Below are 19,437 nucleotides of genomic sequence, written 5' to 3' on the forward strand. Positions count from 1 at the left end.
GGGGAGTGGGGGGTGGGGGCGGTGGGGTTGAATGGGACCTCATATTTTTTAATGTAATTTTAAAAAATAAATAATTAAAAAAAATAAATAAAACCAAAGCGCATAAAAAATAAATAAATAAATAAATCTTTTTCCCATTTAAAAAAAAAAAAAAGAAAGATGTTGTTAAGGAGGAAAGTGTGGGAGGGGGAGGGGGTGGAGTATAAGGGAATCCCCTGTATTTCTGATATAAGAGTTATGTAATCTAAAGCTTCTTTAAAAATAAAAAGTTATAGACAACTGAGGGGCAGGGAAGGGGAGAGAAATAAATAAAAAATAAATCTTAAAAAAAAAGAAAAGTTCTGAGTGCAAATAGGAAACGATAGGCTGCGTATGTCTCCACAATCAAAACTGAAAAATAAAAGTCAGTAAAAGCCACAATGAAAAAGTTGTAAGTGCAAAGAACGCTTGTCATCAGAAGACAGGAGGCCCTGCCGCCCCCTGCCGGGCCTGGAACTTCACTTTTAACCTAGTCAAAGCCACACGGCCTCGAACAGAGAACCCTTCCTGACATCCTGAGAAAAACCCCTAGGCCCAGCCACCTTCCACTGGGTTAATTTGGAAACGGAAGGTCTATCTCCTCATTTTCATTTATCCCTTTTAAAGAGCTCTTCTGGGGGAAGGTGATGTGGCTCAACTGATAGAGCATCCGCCTACCACAGAGGAGGTCCAGGGTTCAAACCCAGGGCGTCCTGACCCGTGTGGAGCTGGCCCACGCGCAGTGCTGATGCGCGCAAGGAGTGCCATGTCACACAGGGGTGTCCCCCACCTAGGGGAGCCCCACGTGCAAGGAGTGCGCCCCATAAGGAGAGCCGCCCAGTGTGAAAAAAGCACAGCCTGCCCAGGAGTGGTGCTGCACACTGATGCAGCAAGATGACTCAACAAAAAAGAGACACAGTTTCCCAGCACCGCTGACAAGAATACAAGCGGACACAGAACACACAGCGAATGGACATAGGGGAGAGAAATAAATAAATAATAAATCATTTTTTAAAAAATGAGCCCTTTGGGGGAGAGGGGTAAAAGGACAGGGAGAGGAGAAGGGTCAAGTATGTGAAAGGGTGAGGACAGAGGCCATGGAATAACCACCAATGTGGAGACAGAGAAGGATGAAAATTCAGAGCAGCTTCTCAGTCTCATAAAAACGGGAAAGAATCCTTTACTTAGGCTTCCTGGAAGCTTCTGGAAAGCAACCAGAATTCACAATCCATGGGGAGGGGGGAATCAGAAACAGAGCCTTACCCATCACTCAGTGGCAACTTGGCCAAAGGGACCCAACCCCCACCTCCTGCCTGCAGGGAGCTCTCGGGCAGCTATGGGGCGGCATCCCAGCTCGGCACCCCGCAATAAACTTCTAGGACCTCCACTGCCCAAGAGCAGGACGGCCGCCAAGCCTGGCTAGTGCCCGAGGGCTGAGCAAAGGGCCCAGCGGACAAGGTGGTCTGGGGAACGATGCAGAGCGGCCAGGGATCAGGGCTGCAAGGCAGAGGCTCCGAGGCGCACACGTGCCTCCGTGTTCTCTGCTCCGCCCCTTCCTCCTTGGCTGTCCTCACAAAACAGACCTGACCCTTTAACCAGCTCAAGTCCAAATTAAAGCTGAAACCTTGTCTGCACCAGGCGGGCTCAGTTACGACACTGGTTCCAGGCTCTTTTTTGCACTGTTTAAAAAAACAAACAAATGCCACCCTTTTGGTGGACATGGATTGCTCTGTTCTCCAAAGTGAAATTAGGAGTTCGGTGTCTGGCTTCAGAGGGAATTCAGGACAGCCTGGAGGCTCGTACCAGGCACCTCCCCTCTTCCGGATGAACCTTCCTTTGATAAACACTGAAAGGAGGCGCTGGCCCACCAGCGGATGAGAACCCGAGGTGGGCACAGCTGGGAGGCGGGCAGCCGGGGCCGGGGGAGGACGCCCACGTGTGTGGGCAGCCGGGAGCACCCTGGCACGAGCGGGCAGGAAGAACATGGCCACGGAACACACCTGCAGGGAGCCCGCGGGGCGCCCGGTCACCCTGCCAGGCGCGTGCCAGCACGCGTCCACGTGGCCCCGCCGCGAGCCGTCCACTGACGCCGCCCGGACAGCGTGCCCTCGCTCACACCATACGCGCCCTTCCCAGCCCCACCCACCCCTCTGCCGCCAGCCTGGTTCACGACAGCCAGGCCCCCTTCTTCTCTATGTGCCTCAGTTTCCCTGCCGCTGGGACGGGGGTTTATCCCCGCCTGCCTGGCCAGCGGCTAATTCTGAAGGGCTGAGTCAGGGCACAGGTGTCAGTCAGGCTGCGCCGAGGCTGCCCTCGCGCTCCAGCCCGGAAGAGGGCAGGGACGGCCAATGCCAGGTGCAGCCTTGGGACCCTCCGTCCCCCGGCATGCTGAGTCCTGGGAAAGGCGTGTTTGTGGGAACCCCTCTGCTGCCCCCCGATGCACGCTGCTTTTGATGCATGCTGGGAAATGGGTGGGGGGCAGCACAGACATGCCCCACACGCCTCCTGTGGGAAACACGAGCCACAGGGACAGCACCTCGGTCCCGGGGCAGAGCGAGGCAGGGAGAGACAGGAGAGGGCCCCAGGGGTCTCGGCCCCTCTGGGTGCTCAGGAGGCAGCAGGAGTCCGACCGGCAGATGGATTACCTGGGTGCCGGCTGCTGAGACCGGAGCGGCCTGCTCGGAAAGGTGGACAAGGCCGGGCTGGTGGGGAAGCGTGGGAGGCTGGGACGGTGCCGGCTGCTGCGGGACGGCCCGCACGCTCTGCGCGTGGAGGGGCGACGCGGGGATGTCCCCGGGCAGCATCTGCGGGAAGGCAGCCGGGTACACCGGCTGGGCGGGGAGCTGGGCCACGGCAGGGTGCAGGGACAGGGCGGCGACGCTCTGTGGGGCCACAGCCAGCAGCGGGATGGCAGCAGGGGCCGGCACGTTTGGCACGAGGGTCCGGCAGGGCACGGCCAGGGGGGCCCCGGAGGCGTGGGGCAGCTTGACCGCCTGCAAAGGCAGGACGGGCGCCGCGGGCAGGGGGGCCGCCGGGTGCAGGGGGAGGCTTGGCAGGATCACGGCCGGAGAGAAATACTGCGGGGGCGGCGGCCCGGGAGCCACGCTGGCGGCCGGCAGGTCCGAGAGGGCTGCGGGGAGGCCGTCGGGTCCCGTCAGCGGTGCGGCTGGAGGAACGATGGGAAGCGAGGGCATCTGGAAGAGACGAGAGCGTGTCAGCCGCTGCCCCGGCCCGACCCCACGGGCCCTGGGGCCAGCACCAGGCTATGCTCGGCTGTGCAAGGAGGACAGCTCGGGTGCTCGCCTCCGGGCTTCTGGGTGGTGGAAAAGCACCCAGGCGCAAAAACCCAGCCCTTCCAATCCACAAGGCAAGTGGGAAGCTGGGGAAGGGTGTGGAATGCCTCCCGGAAGGGCCCTCTTTGCTTTCACACCAGCCCGTGACGTCCACGGAGGAGCCCAGTGGCAGCTCAGACACAAGGGGCCATTTCAGTGACCACACGGCTTGGAAGGCTTTTTCATTTGTGAAAATCAGGCCGCACCCATCTGAATCGATGTAAATTCAAACAGAAACTAAACTCTTGGGGGAGGAGGGGGGTCTCTCTCGGTGCAAGCTCACCGGCCAGCACCCCCTAAGCGGGCCAGCCTCGCCTCCTACTTCCTGGGGAGGGTAGGCGGCTTGGGCCGACCAGGCTCCCCGTCCCTCAGCAAACCTCCTGCGTGTACAGCTTCTCAATGAGCTATGCACGCTCATCCTTGACAATCTGCACTTGACTTCTGGATTTAGGACTTGGAGCGTTTAAGTAGCTTCTTGGGCAGGCCCTCTTTGGAATGAAGACTTTCATTCCAAAGTCTCTTACGAACATCCTCTTATGGACGCCTCGGTGCCATCGCGAGGCGGTGGGAAGACGCCAAGGTGCGTCAGTCAACTTGGAAAGCAGCTCAGAGCCCAAAGCCGGCGAGCGAGGGACCACTTAACTACACTTTTAAGGCTGACACGACCCTGGGGACCACAGAGGCCCAGGTATCAAACAGGTGGAGATCAAAGAGTTTGAGCAGGTGCCTGTAAACCCCAGGGCGCGCTCCCCTGGTGGGAGACTGGTGGGAGACTGCTGTGCTCAGCACGGGGGGGCTGCCCACCTGACCACGGCTGGCTAACAGGGTCGCCGGGGGCACGTGGGGTAAAAGCCGCGCCCACGTCGTGGGGCGCTCATATCCGTCTACTAACGCTGGTACAGTTCAACTGGACGCCGCTGCAGTTCTGGCCACGTGCTGCGTCAAGTCCATGCTATCAAACATTCCTGTTGTCACGGACAAATGTTCCTCCCTAGAAAAAGCCTTAGGGACTGGTTTTGCAACTGAAATCGAATGACTTGAGGACCTCTGAGGTCAGGAACTGCTCGGCTTCCTACCCAACTTCCAGAAGCCCCCTGGCCGGGGCTGCTGCGGGCTGTGAATCCACAGCTACGCAGCCCTGGACTGCTGATGGGCCGCTGACGCCTCTATCCTGGGCAGGAGCCTAACCTTCCCCCTTTCCAGTGCTCCTGGGATCGGTGCTGAGTGTGACCCCAAAAGCACAAAAAGGCCTTGACGACGGGCATGCTGCTGGGAGGGCGGGGCGCAGGGCGACCGCCTGCCCGAGTCTCCGCTGCCCCTCACAAGGGGAGGCCACGACGGCAGCTATGCTGTAAGGTCACCCAGGACCCAGGCCAGCTCGCAGCCCAGAAAGACCCAGAAGGAAGCCAGAGGCCCATCTGCTCCAACCGGGAGAGAAAGGCAGGCCGGAGACCAGCAGGGACGCCGCCTGGTCCCCCGGAAACCCCCAGGGCGGTCGCAGCCCGGAGCACGCGTGTGGCTGCAGCCCCGGCATGAGGCGAGGGGGTGGCAGCGAGGCCGGGAGCACGCATCCCGGGCTGCCGAGCCAGGCCACAAGCGCGGGCGGCCACGCAGGCCTCTGTCACGCCGCGGACCCCCCCACGGAGACCCCCGCCAGGGGCCCGAGTACCTGGGGCGCAGGCGCCTGGGCGAGCGGCTGCAGGGGCGCCGGCGGCAGCGGAGCAGCGGCCACCACCGGCGCGGGCGGCGGCAGGTAGGCGGGCAGGGCGGGCGGCGCGGGCTGGAGCGGGGCCATGGCGGGCGGCGGGGCCAGGACCTGCGGCAGGGGCGCCGGCGGGGCCACGGCGGGCGGCTGCGGGCGGGAGGGGCTTGCTGCGGGCGCGCCTCACCTGCGGCCAGCGACGCGGGGCCGCGGGGCGTGCCCCCAGCTCACACGCACACACCCCACCCCACGCTCACACCCCTCCACGCTCACACACACACACCCCACCCCACGCTCACACCCCTCCACGCTCACACACCTTACCCCACGCTCACACCCCTCCACGCTCACGCACGCCTTACCACACGCTCACACCCCTCCACGCTCACACGCGCCTTACCACACGCTCACACCCCTCCACGCTCACACGGACCTTACCAAACACTCACACCCCTCCACGCTCACACACCTTACCACACGCTCACACCCCTCCACGCTCACACACCTTACCCCACGCTCACACCCCTCCACGCTCACACGCGCCTTACCACACGCTCACACCCCTCCACGCTCACGCGCGCCTTACCACACGCTCACACCCCTCCACGCTCACACGCGCCTTACCACACGCTCACACCCCTCCACGCTCACACGCACCTTACCAAACACTCACACCCCTCCACGCTCACACGCACCTTACCACACGCTCACACCCCTCCACGCTCACACACCCCAACACACACTCACACCCCTCCACGCTCACACGCACCTTACCACACGCTCACACCCCTCCACGCTCAAACGCACCTCCACACGCTCACACCCCTCCACGCTCACACGCACCTTACCACACGCTCACACCCCTCCACGCTCAAACGCACCTCCACACGCTCACACCCCTCCACGCTCACACGCACCTCCACACGCTCACACCCCTCCATGCTCACACGCACCCCAACACACGCTCACACCCCTCCACGCTCACACGCACCTTACCCCACGCTCACACCCCTCCACGCTCACACACCTTACCCCACGCTCACACCCCTCCACGCTCACACACCTTACCCCACGCTCACACCCCTCCACGCTCACACGCGCCTTACCACATGCTCCCACCCCTCCACGCTCACACACCTTACCTCACGCTCACACCCCTCCACGCTCACACGCACCTTACCACACGCTCCCACCCCTCCACGCTCACACGCACCCCAACACACACACCCCTCCACGCTCACACGCACGTTACCACACGCTCACACCCCTCCATGCTCACACGCACCTTACCACACGCTCACACCCCTCCACGCTCACACGCATACCTTCCCATATACACACCACACGCTTACCACGCCCACCACGTTCATACCCCTCCACACACTCACACGCCTTACCACACATACCCCATATGCTCACGCACACACCCCTACACACTTGCACGCATGCCCATCACACACCTCTCCCCCCACACGCACCTTATCACACGCTCCTCCTCATCTCACACGCATACTCTCCCACCCCACACGCTCACGCCCCTCCACATCCACTCACACCACACACCGTACCACAAAGCCCTCCCCATGTACACACCCCTCCCCCACACACCCCTCCACACGCACACTCACACGCTCACACACACCCCTCCACACACCCCTCTCCCCTCACCACGCACACAGGCCCCTCCAGCACACACCGCCACACCCCACCGCTCACACCCCTCCACGTTCACATGCACCTTACCACACGCTCACACCCCTCCACACTCACACACCCCAACACACACTCACACCCCTCCACGCTCACACGCACCTTACCACACGCTCACACCCCTCCACGCTCACACACCTTACCACACGCTCACACCCCTCCACGCTCACACGCACCTCCACACGCTCACACCCCTCCACGCTCACACGCACCTCCACACGCTCACACCCCTCCACGCTCACACGTACCTTACCACACGCTCCCACCCCTCCACACTCACACGCACCTTACCACACGCTCCCACCCCTCCACGCTCACACACCTTACCCCACGCTCACACCCCTCCACGCTCACACGCACCTTACCACACGCTCACACCCCTCCACGCTCACACGCACCTTACCACACGCTCACACCCCTCCACGCTCACACGCACCTTACCACACGCTCACACCCCTCCACGCTCACACGCACCTTACCACACGCTCACACCCCTCCACGCTCACACGCACCTTACCACACGCTCACACCCCTCCACGCTCACACGCATACCTTCCCATATACACACCACACGCTTACCACACCCACCACGTTCATACACACCCCTCCACACACTCACATGCCTTACCACACATACCCCATATGCTCACGCACACACCCCTACACACTTGCACGCATGCCCATCGCACACCTCTCCCCCCACACGCACCTTATCACACGCTCATGCTCACGCGCATACTCTCCCACCCCACACGCTCACGCCCCTCCACATCCACTCACACCACACACCGTACCACAAACCCCTCCCCATGTACACACCCCTCCCCCCACACGCCCCTCCACATGCACACTCACACGCTCACACACACCCCTCCACACACCCCTCTCCCCTCACCACGCAAACAGGCCCCTCCAGCACACACCGCCACACCCCACCGCTCACACCCCCTCCACATGCTCACACACACACCTCGCACCACTCTTTGGAGCTAGTATCACGGCTTGAGCTACATCTCCCCCAAAAATACGCTGCGGCCCTGACCCCCCACCCCGCAGGACGGGGCCTTCTTGGAAACACGGCCGTGCAGGTGACCGAGGCGAGCCCCACGAGGTCGTGGCCCAGGGGCCCTGCGCTCGGCGCGGCTGGCGCAGGAGACCTGGCCGCCCGCCGCTGACCGGCCACCAGGGCGGGAGGCCCAAGGGGGGGCGGAGGGCAGCGCCTCGCCCGGGACTCCATCCCGGCCCGCCCGGGGGGCTCGGCTCTGGCAGCCCCAGGAAACGGGGCGCGGGGACCGCCCTGCGTGAAGGGCGCCGCGAGGGCGGCCTGCCGGGCCGAGCAGCTCAGGCAGGCGACCTCGGGGTGGACACCGGCCAGCGCGTGCCGGGAAACAGGACGGGGAGAAGGGGTGTCCCCGGGCCCCGCGGCGGCTGTGCTGAGACAGGGGGACGGGGCCTGGCGGGGGCGGGCAGCGTGGAGGGCTGAGGGGGCCACGGGGGCCCTGGTGTGGGGTGCTCGGGGGTGCAGGAAGGGGGTGATTTCAGGGCGGTCTTGCTCCCCCATGGCGAGGGCGGCGGGTCAGGAGTAATGCGTCCCTGTGGAAGGCACCTCATGAGAGATGGGGTGGGGGCAGGTGGGAGTGGGAGACCCCGGACGGCAGGAGGCCAGGGGCCGGGCCACTAACGGCGGACAGCAGAGCTCACCCAAGGCGGCCACCGTCTCCTCGGGGAGACGGCACCGGGGTCATGCCGACAGACGGGCGGTCTCAGGGGCCTGGGTCTCCCAGGGTGAGGCCTGAGGTGATGGGTGCTCGGCCTGCCAGCACCCGCACCCCCTGCCTTCTTCTGTTTATTGTTTTAGGAGGTACCGGGGAATGGCCCCAGGCCCTCACACATGGGAAGCGGGTGCTCGACCACGGAGCTACAGCCATTCCCCAGTGAGAGCTGGTTTTTTCACTTGTGTGTTTGTTTTCAGGAGGTACTGGGAATCGAACCCGGGGCCTTGCATGTGGGAAGCAGGCGCTCACCCACTTGAGCTACACCCACTCTACCCCACCCGCCATGTTTTCGTGGCCGGCTCCGGGGTGGGGATGGGAACAGCCAGTCTTGCGTCGCCGAGGTGCAAGGCTCCCCGTGGGGTCTCCCCGCCCCCGGCCGGGTACAGGGCCAGGAGCTACAGCAAGGAGGGCCACAGCCTCGCCCTGACCCGGCCCCCCAGGCGGCTGGCCCTGCAGACCCAGCCCCTATCCGGGCTGCGCTGTCTCCTTGGGGCTCCCCCAGGCCTGGATCTCAGTCCAGAGCCCCTCCCCCCCGCCCGGCTGGGACCCCTTAAAGCAGTGCAGTGGCCAACCCCTACCCAAACGGCGGGCTGGCCGAGGTGGCCGGGGTGGACGTGAGACGGGGCGACCCCGCGCTTACCTGCTGGCTGGGGGGCGCCGGCTGGCCCAGGCCCGTTGGCCCGGGGGCGCTGGGCGTCGGCGGCACGGGAGCGAAGGTCATTGCCGGTTCTGGGAAATGCTGCTGGGGCAGCGGGGGGCGGGCGGGGGGCAGGACGGAGCTCACTGACAGGCCAGGCTGCGGAGAGAAGCCCAGGCACCCCCGCTCAGCCGCTGCCTTGAGGAGCACCCCCCACCCCAAGCCAGTGCTCCCCGGCAGTGGGAGCAGGATGGGGCCGGGTGACCTGGTGCCCCCGCATCCCACGAGGATGCTTCACCTGGGAACCTCATTCAGCAGAAACCAGGGCAGAGCGACCCTCAACAGGGAAGAGTCAAGAGCAGCCACAACGTCCAATGAAAGAATGTTCTGGAACACTACCCTCCATGGAATATTATGCAGCCACAAAAAAAGATCATTTTTTTTTGGAGAAATGCTTGTTGTATTGTAAGTTAGGAAAGGATATCAAGATATATGCTTACTGCATATATGACTGCAACTCTAAAAAAAGTAAACAGTCAGTAGATCAAGTCACAGAATATGGCAAAATGGAAACACACGTGCAGAGCAGTGCAAAATTATGCAGCAAAATGCAGACAGAAGGAACTCTGCAGAGCCAGCACGCCTCAGTGAAAATACAAAGGGTAAAAGAAAGAAAGATGTGAAGGTTAATTTCATGTGTCAACTGGCTATAGTGCCCAGTTATTTGACCTAGCACTGGCCTGCTTGTTACTATGTGGGATTCTTTAGGTAGGGTTTGCATCTACAATAACCTGACTGCATCTACAATTAACAAAAGGCAACTGCCCTCAGCTATGTTGGAGGTCTGAAAAGCCAGAACTGAGGACTTCAGGTGTCAGAAGAATGTCTGCCTCAGTGTCAGCATTGGCTCTTGCTAGAATTTCCAGTCAGCCATCCTTCCCCTGGGGAATCTGGTCTAAGGACTTCAACATCACTCGTATCAGTGTTTCCAGCCAGTGGCCTGCCCTATAGAGTCTGGACTTGCCAGCCCCCGTGGTCATAAGAGCAAATTCTTTAATGACTATCTGCACACGCACAAGTCCTGCTGGTTCTCTCTGGAGAACTCCAGTACGGAAGGGAAGCTTCCAATTCAGAAACGTGCGAGCCCTTGCAGTCAACTGCAGGTCTACCCCACAGACGCCCTGCCCAAGGGCGGGTCCAGACGGAGGTTTGAACTCGGCATACTTGATGTTAGGCATTGCTGTTAATTTTTTTGGTTTGATAACAGTATTGTGGTTTTGTTTCCTGAGAGTCCTTATCGTTTACAGATACGCACAAATATTTATAGGGAAATATGTCTCCATGTTTGGGATTTATTTCAAGTAATGGTAACGGGAGAAGCCAACGAGACTGAGCGCAGGCCGACGGCTTCTGAGGCTGGGATTCTTCCCTGTTGGCCGTGGAATGTTCTCTCACTTGGGGTTTTCCGGATGGAAGAGATGACGGTCATGTCCAGCCCTGCTACCGTTTGTTTCACCTTTCACAGTAAGTGCTTTATGAAGAGCCGCAGGGGGGCAAGACGGAAATAGCAGGTAGCACGTGGGCTCGAGCCTCTGCTCCGGATTTATCTGTAGCCGAAGTGGAGTGAGTCTTGTCCCCCAAGCCTGTGTCCCTGATTCCACTCCACCATCCACCGGCCCCGAGCCGCAGCCCCTCGGGCTTCTGCCAAGCAGGTGTCGGGTGCCCAAGCACCAGTGCAGCCGGCGCTCGGGCCAGGCTGGCCCCAGAGGACCCGGATGGCTGGGGGCGAGGGCTGGCCTTGGGCTGGGCCCGGGGGGACTCGGAGAACTGGGGGCCTCTGATGGCTGAGGGGGTTACTTGGGCCCGAGGCCCAGAGGACACAGAAGGCTCAGGGGACGGAGGGGCCTGGACTTGGGCTGGAGAACAAGGTCCCTGCGTCAGGCAGCTCTGGAGGCCGGGGAGCACTGCGGGGAGTGGCCCCGTGTGCGCTCAGCCGGGCTGCCTCCAGGGCTGGGCCCCGCCCCCCACCGAGCGTCTCCTTCACCCCTTCCCAGCGGCGTAACACCATGGCAAGCGCCCAGCAGGAGAGGCCCAGGCTGGGACAGGGCGAGGGCTGAGGCTGGGCTTCTGGGGACCTCCGCAAGGCCCTGTCGCTGCGCCACCCGCCTGGGGGCCCTTTCCAGCCCCAGCGGAGCGTTTTTAGGTGAAGAGGCAGGGAGACGGAAGGCCCCGGGCCTGCCTGTGCAGCAGCCTCCTTCGGGAGAGGGGGCAGAGACCTGCTGCACGGCTCTGGGGTGGACGCTGCATGGAGGCAGGCACGGCGGGAGCCCGGCGCGGCGCTCACGGCCGTGGAAAATCCAAGCCCTGGGCTCAGAGCCTCAAAAGCTCGGTGGGAGCGACCCTGCTCAGCCCCAGCTCGGGTCAGTCTTCAAGCCCCAAACCACCATCTGGGAGCCACCCTTCGCCTCATCAACTCTTTCCTGCCCTTTTAAATCGTAAAATGCAAAGACATCGCAAACACCCTGGGTCTCTGGAAGCCAGGGCTATGGGGCAAGCGGTGGCGTCGACTGCTTTGCCCAGGGAACTTCACCCAACTTTACCCCTGCCCGGCCCCGAGCAGACAGGAGGGGACAGCGACGCCGCGCTCCGGGATGCGCCCGGCCGGCGGGGAGCCCCCAGCCCCGATGTTCTTGGGAAGGATCAGAGGTCCCCACGGGACACGGGCCGGGGCCTCGCCCCAACGAGAGGAACAGAGGTCCCAGAGGTGGGTGGTGGGCGGCCAGCGGGACGGGGTGGTCAGGCCGCAAACGCTGCCCCAAGTGGTCAACCCTCTTCGAGATAAAATGTCAGAGCCCACGGCCGGCAGCCAGGCCTGGGAGCAGGGGTAGGACGGGTGCAGGCAGAGGCCACCCGACCCGACCGAACGGCCGGGAGAGGAGGGACCCGCAGCAGGGCGCAGGCTCGGGGAGGGCCTCTGCGCCTGGAGCTCAAGGGCACCTCGGGAACCGTGAAAGAAGTGACCCTTTGACTTCCTATTTATGCCACCCTCCTCATCCAGCAAGTTCCTATTTTCACCTATTACGCTCAGTGTTTTCCTGTTCCCAGAAATCATTCCACAGGTAAATTCCCAGCATGAGGCTGTTTCCGTCATTCTGCGTCTCCAACGTTCTTACAGCAAACACTTTCCCTGGCTCTGCCCTAGAATGTCGAACGGTTGTTTAAAATCCGGAGGAGAAACGCCCAGGGTGGCTTGACGTACCATCAGAGCCGGACCGCGAGGGCGCGTCGACTGTTTCGTAAACGTGAGGAATGCTTTTTTAGTTCATCTGCATTTAATCTCCCAGGGCTGCTGCAACACCATACTAAAAAATGCTGAAGTGGCTTTGGAACTGGGGCGTGGGCAGAGGCTGGAAGGATATTAAGGTGCTTGGGAGAAAAGTCCTCATTGACACCAAAGAGACGGTTGATAGGAAGGTGTGCATTTTAAATTCTGGTGATGGGGAGCGGATGTGGCTCAAGTGGTTGAGCACCCGCCTCCCAAAAGGGAGCTCCCGGGTTCAGTTCCCGGTGCCTCCTAAAAACAAAAAAACAAACAACAAGCAAACAAATGAAGAAACCAACTCAAGAGAGCCGATGTGGCACCGGCTTCCCAGATACCAGGTCCCAGGTTCAATCCCCAGCCCTGGTACTTACAAAAAAAAAAATTCTGGTGAGGGCTCAGAAGCTGTGCAGACAGCTTCTAAGACAACACCTCGATCGTCACACACAGAATGCTGCTAGAAATAGAGCCTCTAGTTAAAGGTGCTGCTGGTGAGGCTGGGAAGGGCGCAGACAGAAATGAGGAGCACGTTAGTGGAGAAGGAGGCCGGCGACGGCAGGGGGAGCCTGGCGTGAGGCGGCTGCAAGCCAAAGGGCGCTGAGGCTGGCCGGCAAGCCAGGAGCCAGCACGAGGCTGCACGGAGTCTCCGCAGCTTTCGGAGGGAGCACGGCCCTGCGCCACCTGGATTTCCGCCTTCTTGCCTCCAGCACCACGAGACGACGATCCCACCCAGCCTGCGGTCTTTGTTACAGCAGCCGCAGGAAACTAAGGCATCGCCTTCAACTTGTTCGAGGAACTTTCTCAGGAACGGGGCCCTGGGTCAACGGGAATGCAGGTTCTTACGGCCCAGGCCACGTGGCACCCAAAGCCGGTCATCGACAGGCGTCTGTTCACCGCCGAGGGAGCCTTCAGCCCTGGGCTGGGCCGTGACGGGGTGGAGAAGGGCAGGTGGACCCCTTCAGCCTCGCCACCGCCGCGCCAGCACTGGGGGGCACGGGGACCGATTCTCAGATGCCATACTTTCTTTCTCCATCACTGGGACTTTCAAGTTGACTTTTTTTTTTTTTTTTAAGATTTATTTATTTCTCTCCCCTTCCCCCCCCCACCCTAGTTGTCTGTTCTGTGTCTATTTGCTACGTCGTCTTCTTTGTCCGTTTCTGTTGTTGTCAGCGGCATGGGAATCTGTCTCTTTTTGTTGCGTCATCTTGCTGTGTCAGCTCTCCATGTGTGCGGTGCCATTCCTGGGCAGGCTGCACTTTCTTTCGCGCTGGGCGGCTCTCCTTACAGGGCGCACTCCTTGCGCGTGGGGCTCCCCTATGGGGGGGACAACCCTGCGTGGCAGGGCACTCCCTGCGTGCATCAGCACTGTGCATGGGCCAGCTTCTCACGGGTCAAGGAGGCCCGGGGTTTGAACCGCAGACCGCCCATGTGGTAGACGGACGCCCTAACCAGTGGGCCAAGTCCACTTCCCCTAAGCTGACTTTAGTTTGCAGCTCTTTAATACCCAGCAAAGGTGGCCCTCTCCCAGCGGTTGACTTACCCCCTGCACGTCCCCTGATGGGAACGTCGACTATGTCTCTGATCACAGGCCAAGAAAGCTCACGCCCCAGCCCCGCACGCCCCGTCACGTGCCCCGAAGCCCTCCCAGCTCTCAGACGAGACCGGCCGTTTTTGGGGTGGTCGGGGAGACGTTGCCCGAGCCCAGGGCAAGTGGGGGGCAGACTCACCGCAGCGGGCTGCTGGTAGGCCCCCAGCGCGGGCAGGCTGTGCGGCAGGCAGGGCCCGTCGCTCACGGGTGGGCTGTACGCGGCCTGGCCGGCGGCGGGCAGGGCCTCGGGGAGCGAGCTGTAGACCACGCCCTGCTGGCTGCTCTGGGAGTCCGAGTACACGGTGGACCCCTGGCCGCTGTCGAACGTGCTGTCCGCTGTGGAGGACAAAGCCAGGCCGGCTGAGAGGGGAGCGCTCCCGGACACCACCCCACCGCAGCGTCACCAGGCGGCCCCGCATGGCCCCGGGAAACGGGCACGCTGGCTCGTGCCCAGCCAGCCCACCTAGACGGCTTTGGCAGAAATCAAGCACGTGTCGTGTGAATCAACAGAGCAGTACTGAGGACTGCGTGTATCACATGGCATCCCGGACCCCCGAGAGCCTATTAACAGCCCCCTCGGACACAGAGCCATGTCCGGCGGGTGCCCCCCGGGCCTGGCCAGCTCCCAGGTCTACGTGTCACTCGGTCCCCCCACAGGGCAGCTACAGTTATTTCCACCCCTGTTCACCGATGCACTAGCCGACCCGTGTTTTCAGCGAGGCTTATCCCAGCTGGGAAAGTAAGGGCTCGCCTGGGCTCTGAAAAGGCACGAGGTGCCGAAACGTCCGAGTTACCCAAGAGCTAATGTCGGGTGCAGGGAAAACACTGATCAGCTGGATTTTCTCCTGGAGGGGGGAGAACCTGACTGCCTTCACCCAACGTGGTGAAGAGCATGGGCTCGACGTCGGCTGGGAGAGCCGGTCCAAACCCCGGGCCCTGGTGGTGCTGGTACCATGTGGGAAACGGGAGTGGGAGGGATGATCGCAGCCGTGCGGGGAGTGCAGGGGGCCTGGGGCTGCCCCGGGGCTCCTGCACCGCAGCCTCCCCGGGGCACCGCATGTCAGGCACTCAGAGGCCCGGCCGCTGGGCCAGCGCCCACGCCCCCAAACCTGGCTGTGTGGTGGACCCGCACAGCCTGCAGACTGGGGAGACAGCGCACCCCGACTGCTTGTGCCAGCGAGGATGGAAAATAAAATAAACCCGGGGAGCAGGTGGGGCTTGAGCGGCTGAGCGCCTGCTTCCCACACGGGAGGTCCTAGGTTCAGGTCCTGGTGCCTCCTAAAAACAAAAAAAAACAAACAAGGAAGCAAACAAAAAACTAATTTAGGGAGCGGATGTGGCTCAGTGGTTGAGCGCCGGCTTCCCACATACAAGGTCCTGGGTTCAATCCCCGGCCCTAGCACCTCAAAAATAGATAGATTAGATAGATTAGATAGATGATAGATAGATAGATAGATAGATAGATAGATAGATAGATAGATAGATAGATAGATAGATAGATAGACCTTTTCACCATTGCATTTTAGGTCTACTGTTTCCAGATTCCAAAAAGCTCCACAAACCTTACGATTTGCCACCTAAGAACGCCAAGCTATTTTAGAGGGTCAATATTGTGTCCTCTTATAACTTAAGACAAAATAAAGGGAAATCTTGGTGACTTTGCATCAATGTATTTTTCCCAGAAGCTGAAGGGAATTTAGCTGTAACCTAGGAAAACATTAGGAACGCTGAGTTTGATTGTGCAAAACCAATTAGACAAATGGCTCTGATTTTTTTTTTTTAATGAGCCAACCTGCCGAGTCATTTCCACTTACAGAGGGAGGCAGGGAGGGAGGAAAGGAAAAGGAAGGGAAGGGGGGAAGGAAAGGAGAGGGAGAGGGAGAGGGAGGAAAAGAGAGAGAGAGGAAAGGGAGCGGAGCAGGGAGGGGAGGGGGAAGACGATGGGGAGAGGGGGGAGTGAGAGAGAGGAAAGGGAAGGCAGGAGAGGACAGTGCGTGGAGACCTGACACATCTCCAGAGAGGCACACGAAAGGCAGAGAGCCCTGCCTGTGTGATCAAGGCAGTTTCTCCTAGGACGCACGGCCAGGATGCACAGGGTGCTGTCAGCCAGTCTCCTCGGGGTGCCCCTCAGGGGCTCAACGGCCCCAACAGCCCCTTGCCGGCCGCTTCCGGGGTCCGCTGAGCTGCCAGGTGCCTGGCCCCCCTCCCACCACCCAGCGCCCAAGCACCCGGCGCCCGGCTCCGGGCGACGCCCCGGTCAGCGAGCGTGGGAGCCTCTGGGGGAAGCATCACACACGCAGCCTCTGTTTCTCACAGAGGCTGGGGCTGCAGGGAGAAAGGATTCTTCAAGAACTTCCAGACTTTCTATGTTACTCTCTCAAACGTCTGGATGCCTTTTAGCATTTGTGCCCAAGCAGGTGGGAAAGCAAGCACAGGTGTTAAACTGCCAATAAGGGACAGCCGAGGAGATGTCACGGCAAAACGCGAGGGGAGCCTGCGCCTGCGCGACCACTCTGGATGGTAAATCACCCCTGCAGGAGCAACGCTCCAAGACACATTCGTCCCTCGTAACAAAGGCACCAGACCCAGACCCAGGAGGTGTGCTGTTAATGCGGGGAGGGGGGGGTTATGGGAATCCCCTGTATTTTTGACATAACATTTATGTAACCTAAAGCTTCCTTAAAAAATAAAAATAATGTGTGGCCAGGGGACCAGGGTTAGAGAGATGGGCAGGGTGGATTTTAGCCATATGGGTGACATTTTGCTTTTTTTTTTTTAAATATTATTTCTCTCCCCTCTCCCCCCACCCCCCCGTTTGTCTGCTGTGTCCATTCACTGTGTGTTCCTCTGCATCCACTTGCATTATCTGGTGGCACTAGGAAACTGCGCCTCTTTTTTTTTTCGTTGCGTCATCCTGCTGCGTCAGCTCTGCATATGTGCCGTGCCACTCCTGGGCAGGCTGCGCTTTTTCATGTGGGGTGGCTCTCCTTGTGGGGCGCACTCCTTGTGCGCGGGGCTCCCCTACGCAAGGGACACCCCTGCGTGGCATGGCACTCCTTGCACGCATCAGCACTGTGCGTAGGCCAGCTCCACACGGGTCAGGAGGCCCTGGGGATCCAACCCTGGACCTCCCATGTGGTAGGTGGATGCTCCATCAGTTGAGCCACGTCCACTTTCTTGTTTTGCTTTTTTAAAAAGCCAATGTACTTATTAGTTGCATACTGAAAAGTGAACATTGGAGGTAAATTTAAAACTTTTTAAAAATTCACTGACAAAACTGTCAGTCACTGCGTGCTTCAATGGAGTTAGGCCAAAGACACGGTAGTGAGCTCAGGATAGAGAGAGAGGTGGGCTGATAAAGGAAAACCCAACAGTCAGGTCACAGAAAAAATGACGCATCTGTTTTATCCAAAACACCTGTGTGTGTTTTTTGTTTTTTTTTTTTAAAGATTTATTTATTTATTTAATCCCCCCCCACCCCGTTGTCTGTTCTCTGTGTCTATTTGCTGCATCTTGTTTCTTTGTCCGCTTCTGTTGTTGTCAGTGGCACGGGAAGTGTGGGCGGCGCCATTCCTGGGCAGGCTGCACTTTCTTTCGCGCTGGGCGGCTCTCCTTACGGGGTGCACTCCTTACGCGTGGGGCTCCCCTACGCGGGGGACACCCCTGCGAGGCAGGGCACTCCTTGCGCACATCAGCACTGCGCATGGGCCAGCTCCACATGGGTCAAGGAGGCCCGGGGTTTGAACCGCAGACCTCCCATGTGGTAGACGGACGCCCTAACCACTGGGCCAAGTCCGTTTCCCGAACAGTCCTGATAACAGAAGACTGACAGTGGGTCTGCTCTCTGGCATTGCCTGGAAGTTCTCTCACTAATACGATCTAGCCGTTCCCGGGAAGGCTGGGCAGCCCCATGGAAGGAGGGGGTGCCCCGCTGTTCTAATGAGGAAAGACCAAAAGCAGGGCGCAGGAAAGTGTGTCACCTGCTATCACTTGTGTCCTAAAGGGGAATGGAGGAGTGTGGAGATTATAGGTGAGGGGTTATCCCAGAAGGAGAGTTAGAAACTGGCAATGCTGGTTGCCCCTGGGGAAAAAAAATTAAATGGCTTTTTGCCATCCACCCTCTTTGACTATATATATTTTTTTAAGTTTTAGATTACATAAATGCTACATCAAAAATATAAGGGACTTCCATACACCCCACCCCTCCCCCCTCCCACACTCTTCCCCATAAACAACACCCTTCGTTAGTGTAGTACGCTTCTTACAACTGATGAACACATGAAGCACTGCTGCTAACCAGTTTGCACTGCACAGTTTTACAGGGTTTGACAAAATGCATAATGGCCTGTATCCATCACTGCAATGTCATGCAGGATAATTTCAATGTTTGAATTCTATGTCGTGTGACTACATTATGTAAAAAAAAATGGAAACAAATAAGTAAAAACACTTTTTAAAAATCTAAAGATGTTACATGGAAAATGCCAGAATCATTCTAAGTCAGACCCAAAACTGTATGTTTGCATAGCGAAAGCCCGTCACTGAATTTAGCTCTAGCAATTTAACAGCTAAAGCTAATTTTCTGATACTGGGTCGAACCTGTAGGATAATATCTTACCCCAAGTGGAACATCTTTCTAGACCCCAAACGATGCCTCTTCAAAGTAAGACAAAAGGAGATTACCTACTGTCCATTCTAGAAATGGTTTACCCAACAATTAAGTGTTTCTGACCTGGGGAGCTTTTTCCTACAAAAAGTTTGTGCTCTTTGATTAACTTTCTGGATTTAGGAGAAAATGGGAACCAGGATGGAACAATTTCATTCTCCAAAGCAAAGTTAAGGAGGTTCGAGTGAAATCATGAGGAGACCGAACTATGTTAAAGTGATAGACGGCCTGTCTGAATTTAAATAGCTGACTTTGAAGAACCTTTAGCTATTGTAATCATAAACAAGGACACATGTGTTAAAGAAACCAGATGGGCTACTTCACACTTGCCCCGCGAACAAAGTGCAACACTGGCCAAGTGGGTGGCTGGGCTCTGTAACTCCACTCCAGGTTAACTTGTGGGATGAGCGGAAAAGGACACTGAGGGCAAAGGAGGACACCCTCCTGTCTGTATCTGCAGAAGAAACTAGAGTCTCCTGTCAAAGCGCCTTATGACGCCAGATACACTGAGTCCCAAAGATGCCCTGAGAACGCTTTCTTAGAAGGTACCAAGGGCCAGGCAGGCTTTGTCCTCAAACTGAAGTAACGCTGGGGAGGGTTCATCCCAGAGGGCAAGTGTCCAGCAGAGCACGGCGGCTGTCAGCTCCCGCCATGGCTACAGCCTCCCCTGAGCACAAGGCAGGAACTACC

General features: G+C 59.1%; 1 protein-coding gene across 1 annotated transcript in view; it reads right to left on the bottom strand.

Annotated features, from left to right (window-relative positions):
* WNK2 (WNK lysine deficient protein kinase 2) overlaps positions 1 to 19,437 on the bottom strand; it is a 170,159-nt gene that overhangs the window by 66,259 nt on the left and 84,463 nt on the right. Inside the window, exons 8-11 of the mRNA XM_071216586.1 lie at positions 14,221 to 14,417; positions 9,178 to 9,333; positions 5,020 to 5,202; positions 2,664 to 3,212 (exon numbers count right to left, since the gene is read on the bottom strand). Coding sequence (XP_071072687.1) covers positions 2,664 to 3,212; positions 5,020 to 5,202; positions 9,178 to 9,333; positions 14,221 to 14,417 — 1,085 coding nt within the window. The remainder of the gene's footprint in view (positions 1 to 2,663; positions 3,213 to 5,019; positions 5,203 to 9,177; positions 9,334 to 14,220; positions 14,418 to 19,437) is intronic.

The sequence above is a fragment of the Dasypus novemcinctus genome, chromosome 8 (assembly GCF_030445035.2).
Source record: "Dasypus novemcinctus isolate mDasNov1 chromosome 8, mDasNov1.1.hap2, whole genome shotgun sequence".
Classification (NCBI taxonomy): Eukaryota; Metazoa; Chordata; class Mammalia; order Cingulata; family Dasypodidae; genus Dasypus; species Dasypus novemcinctus.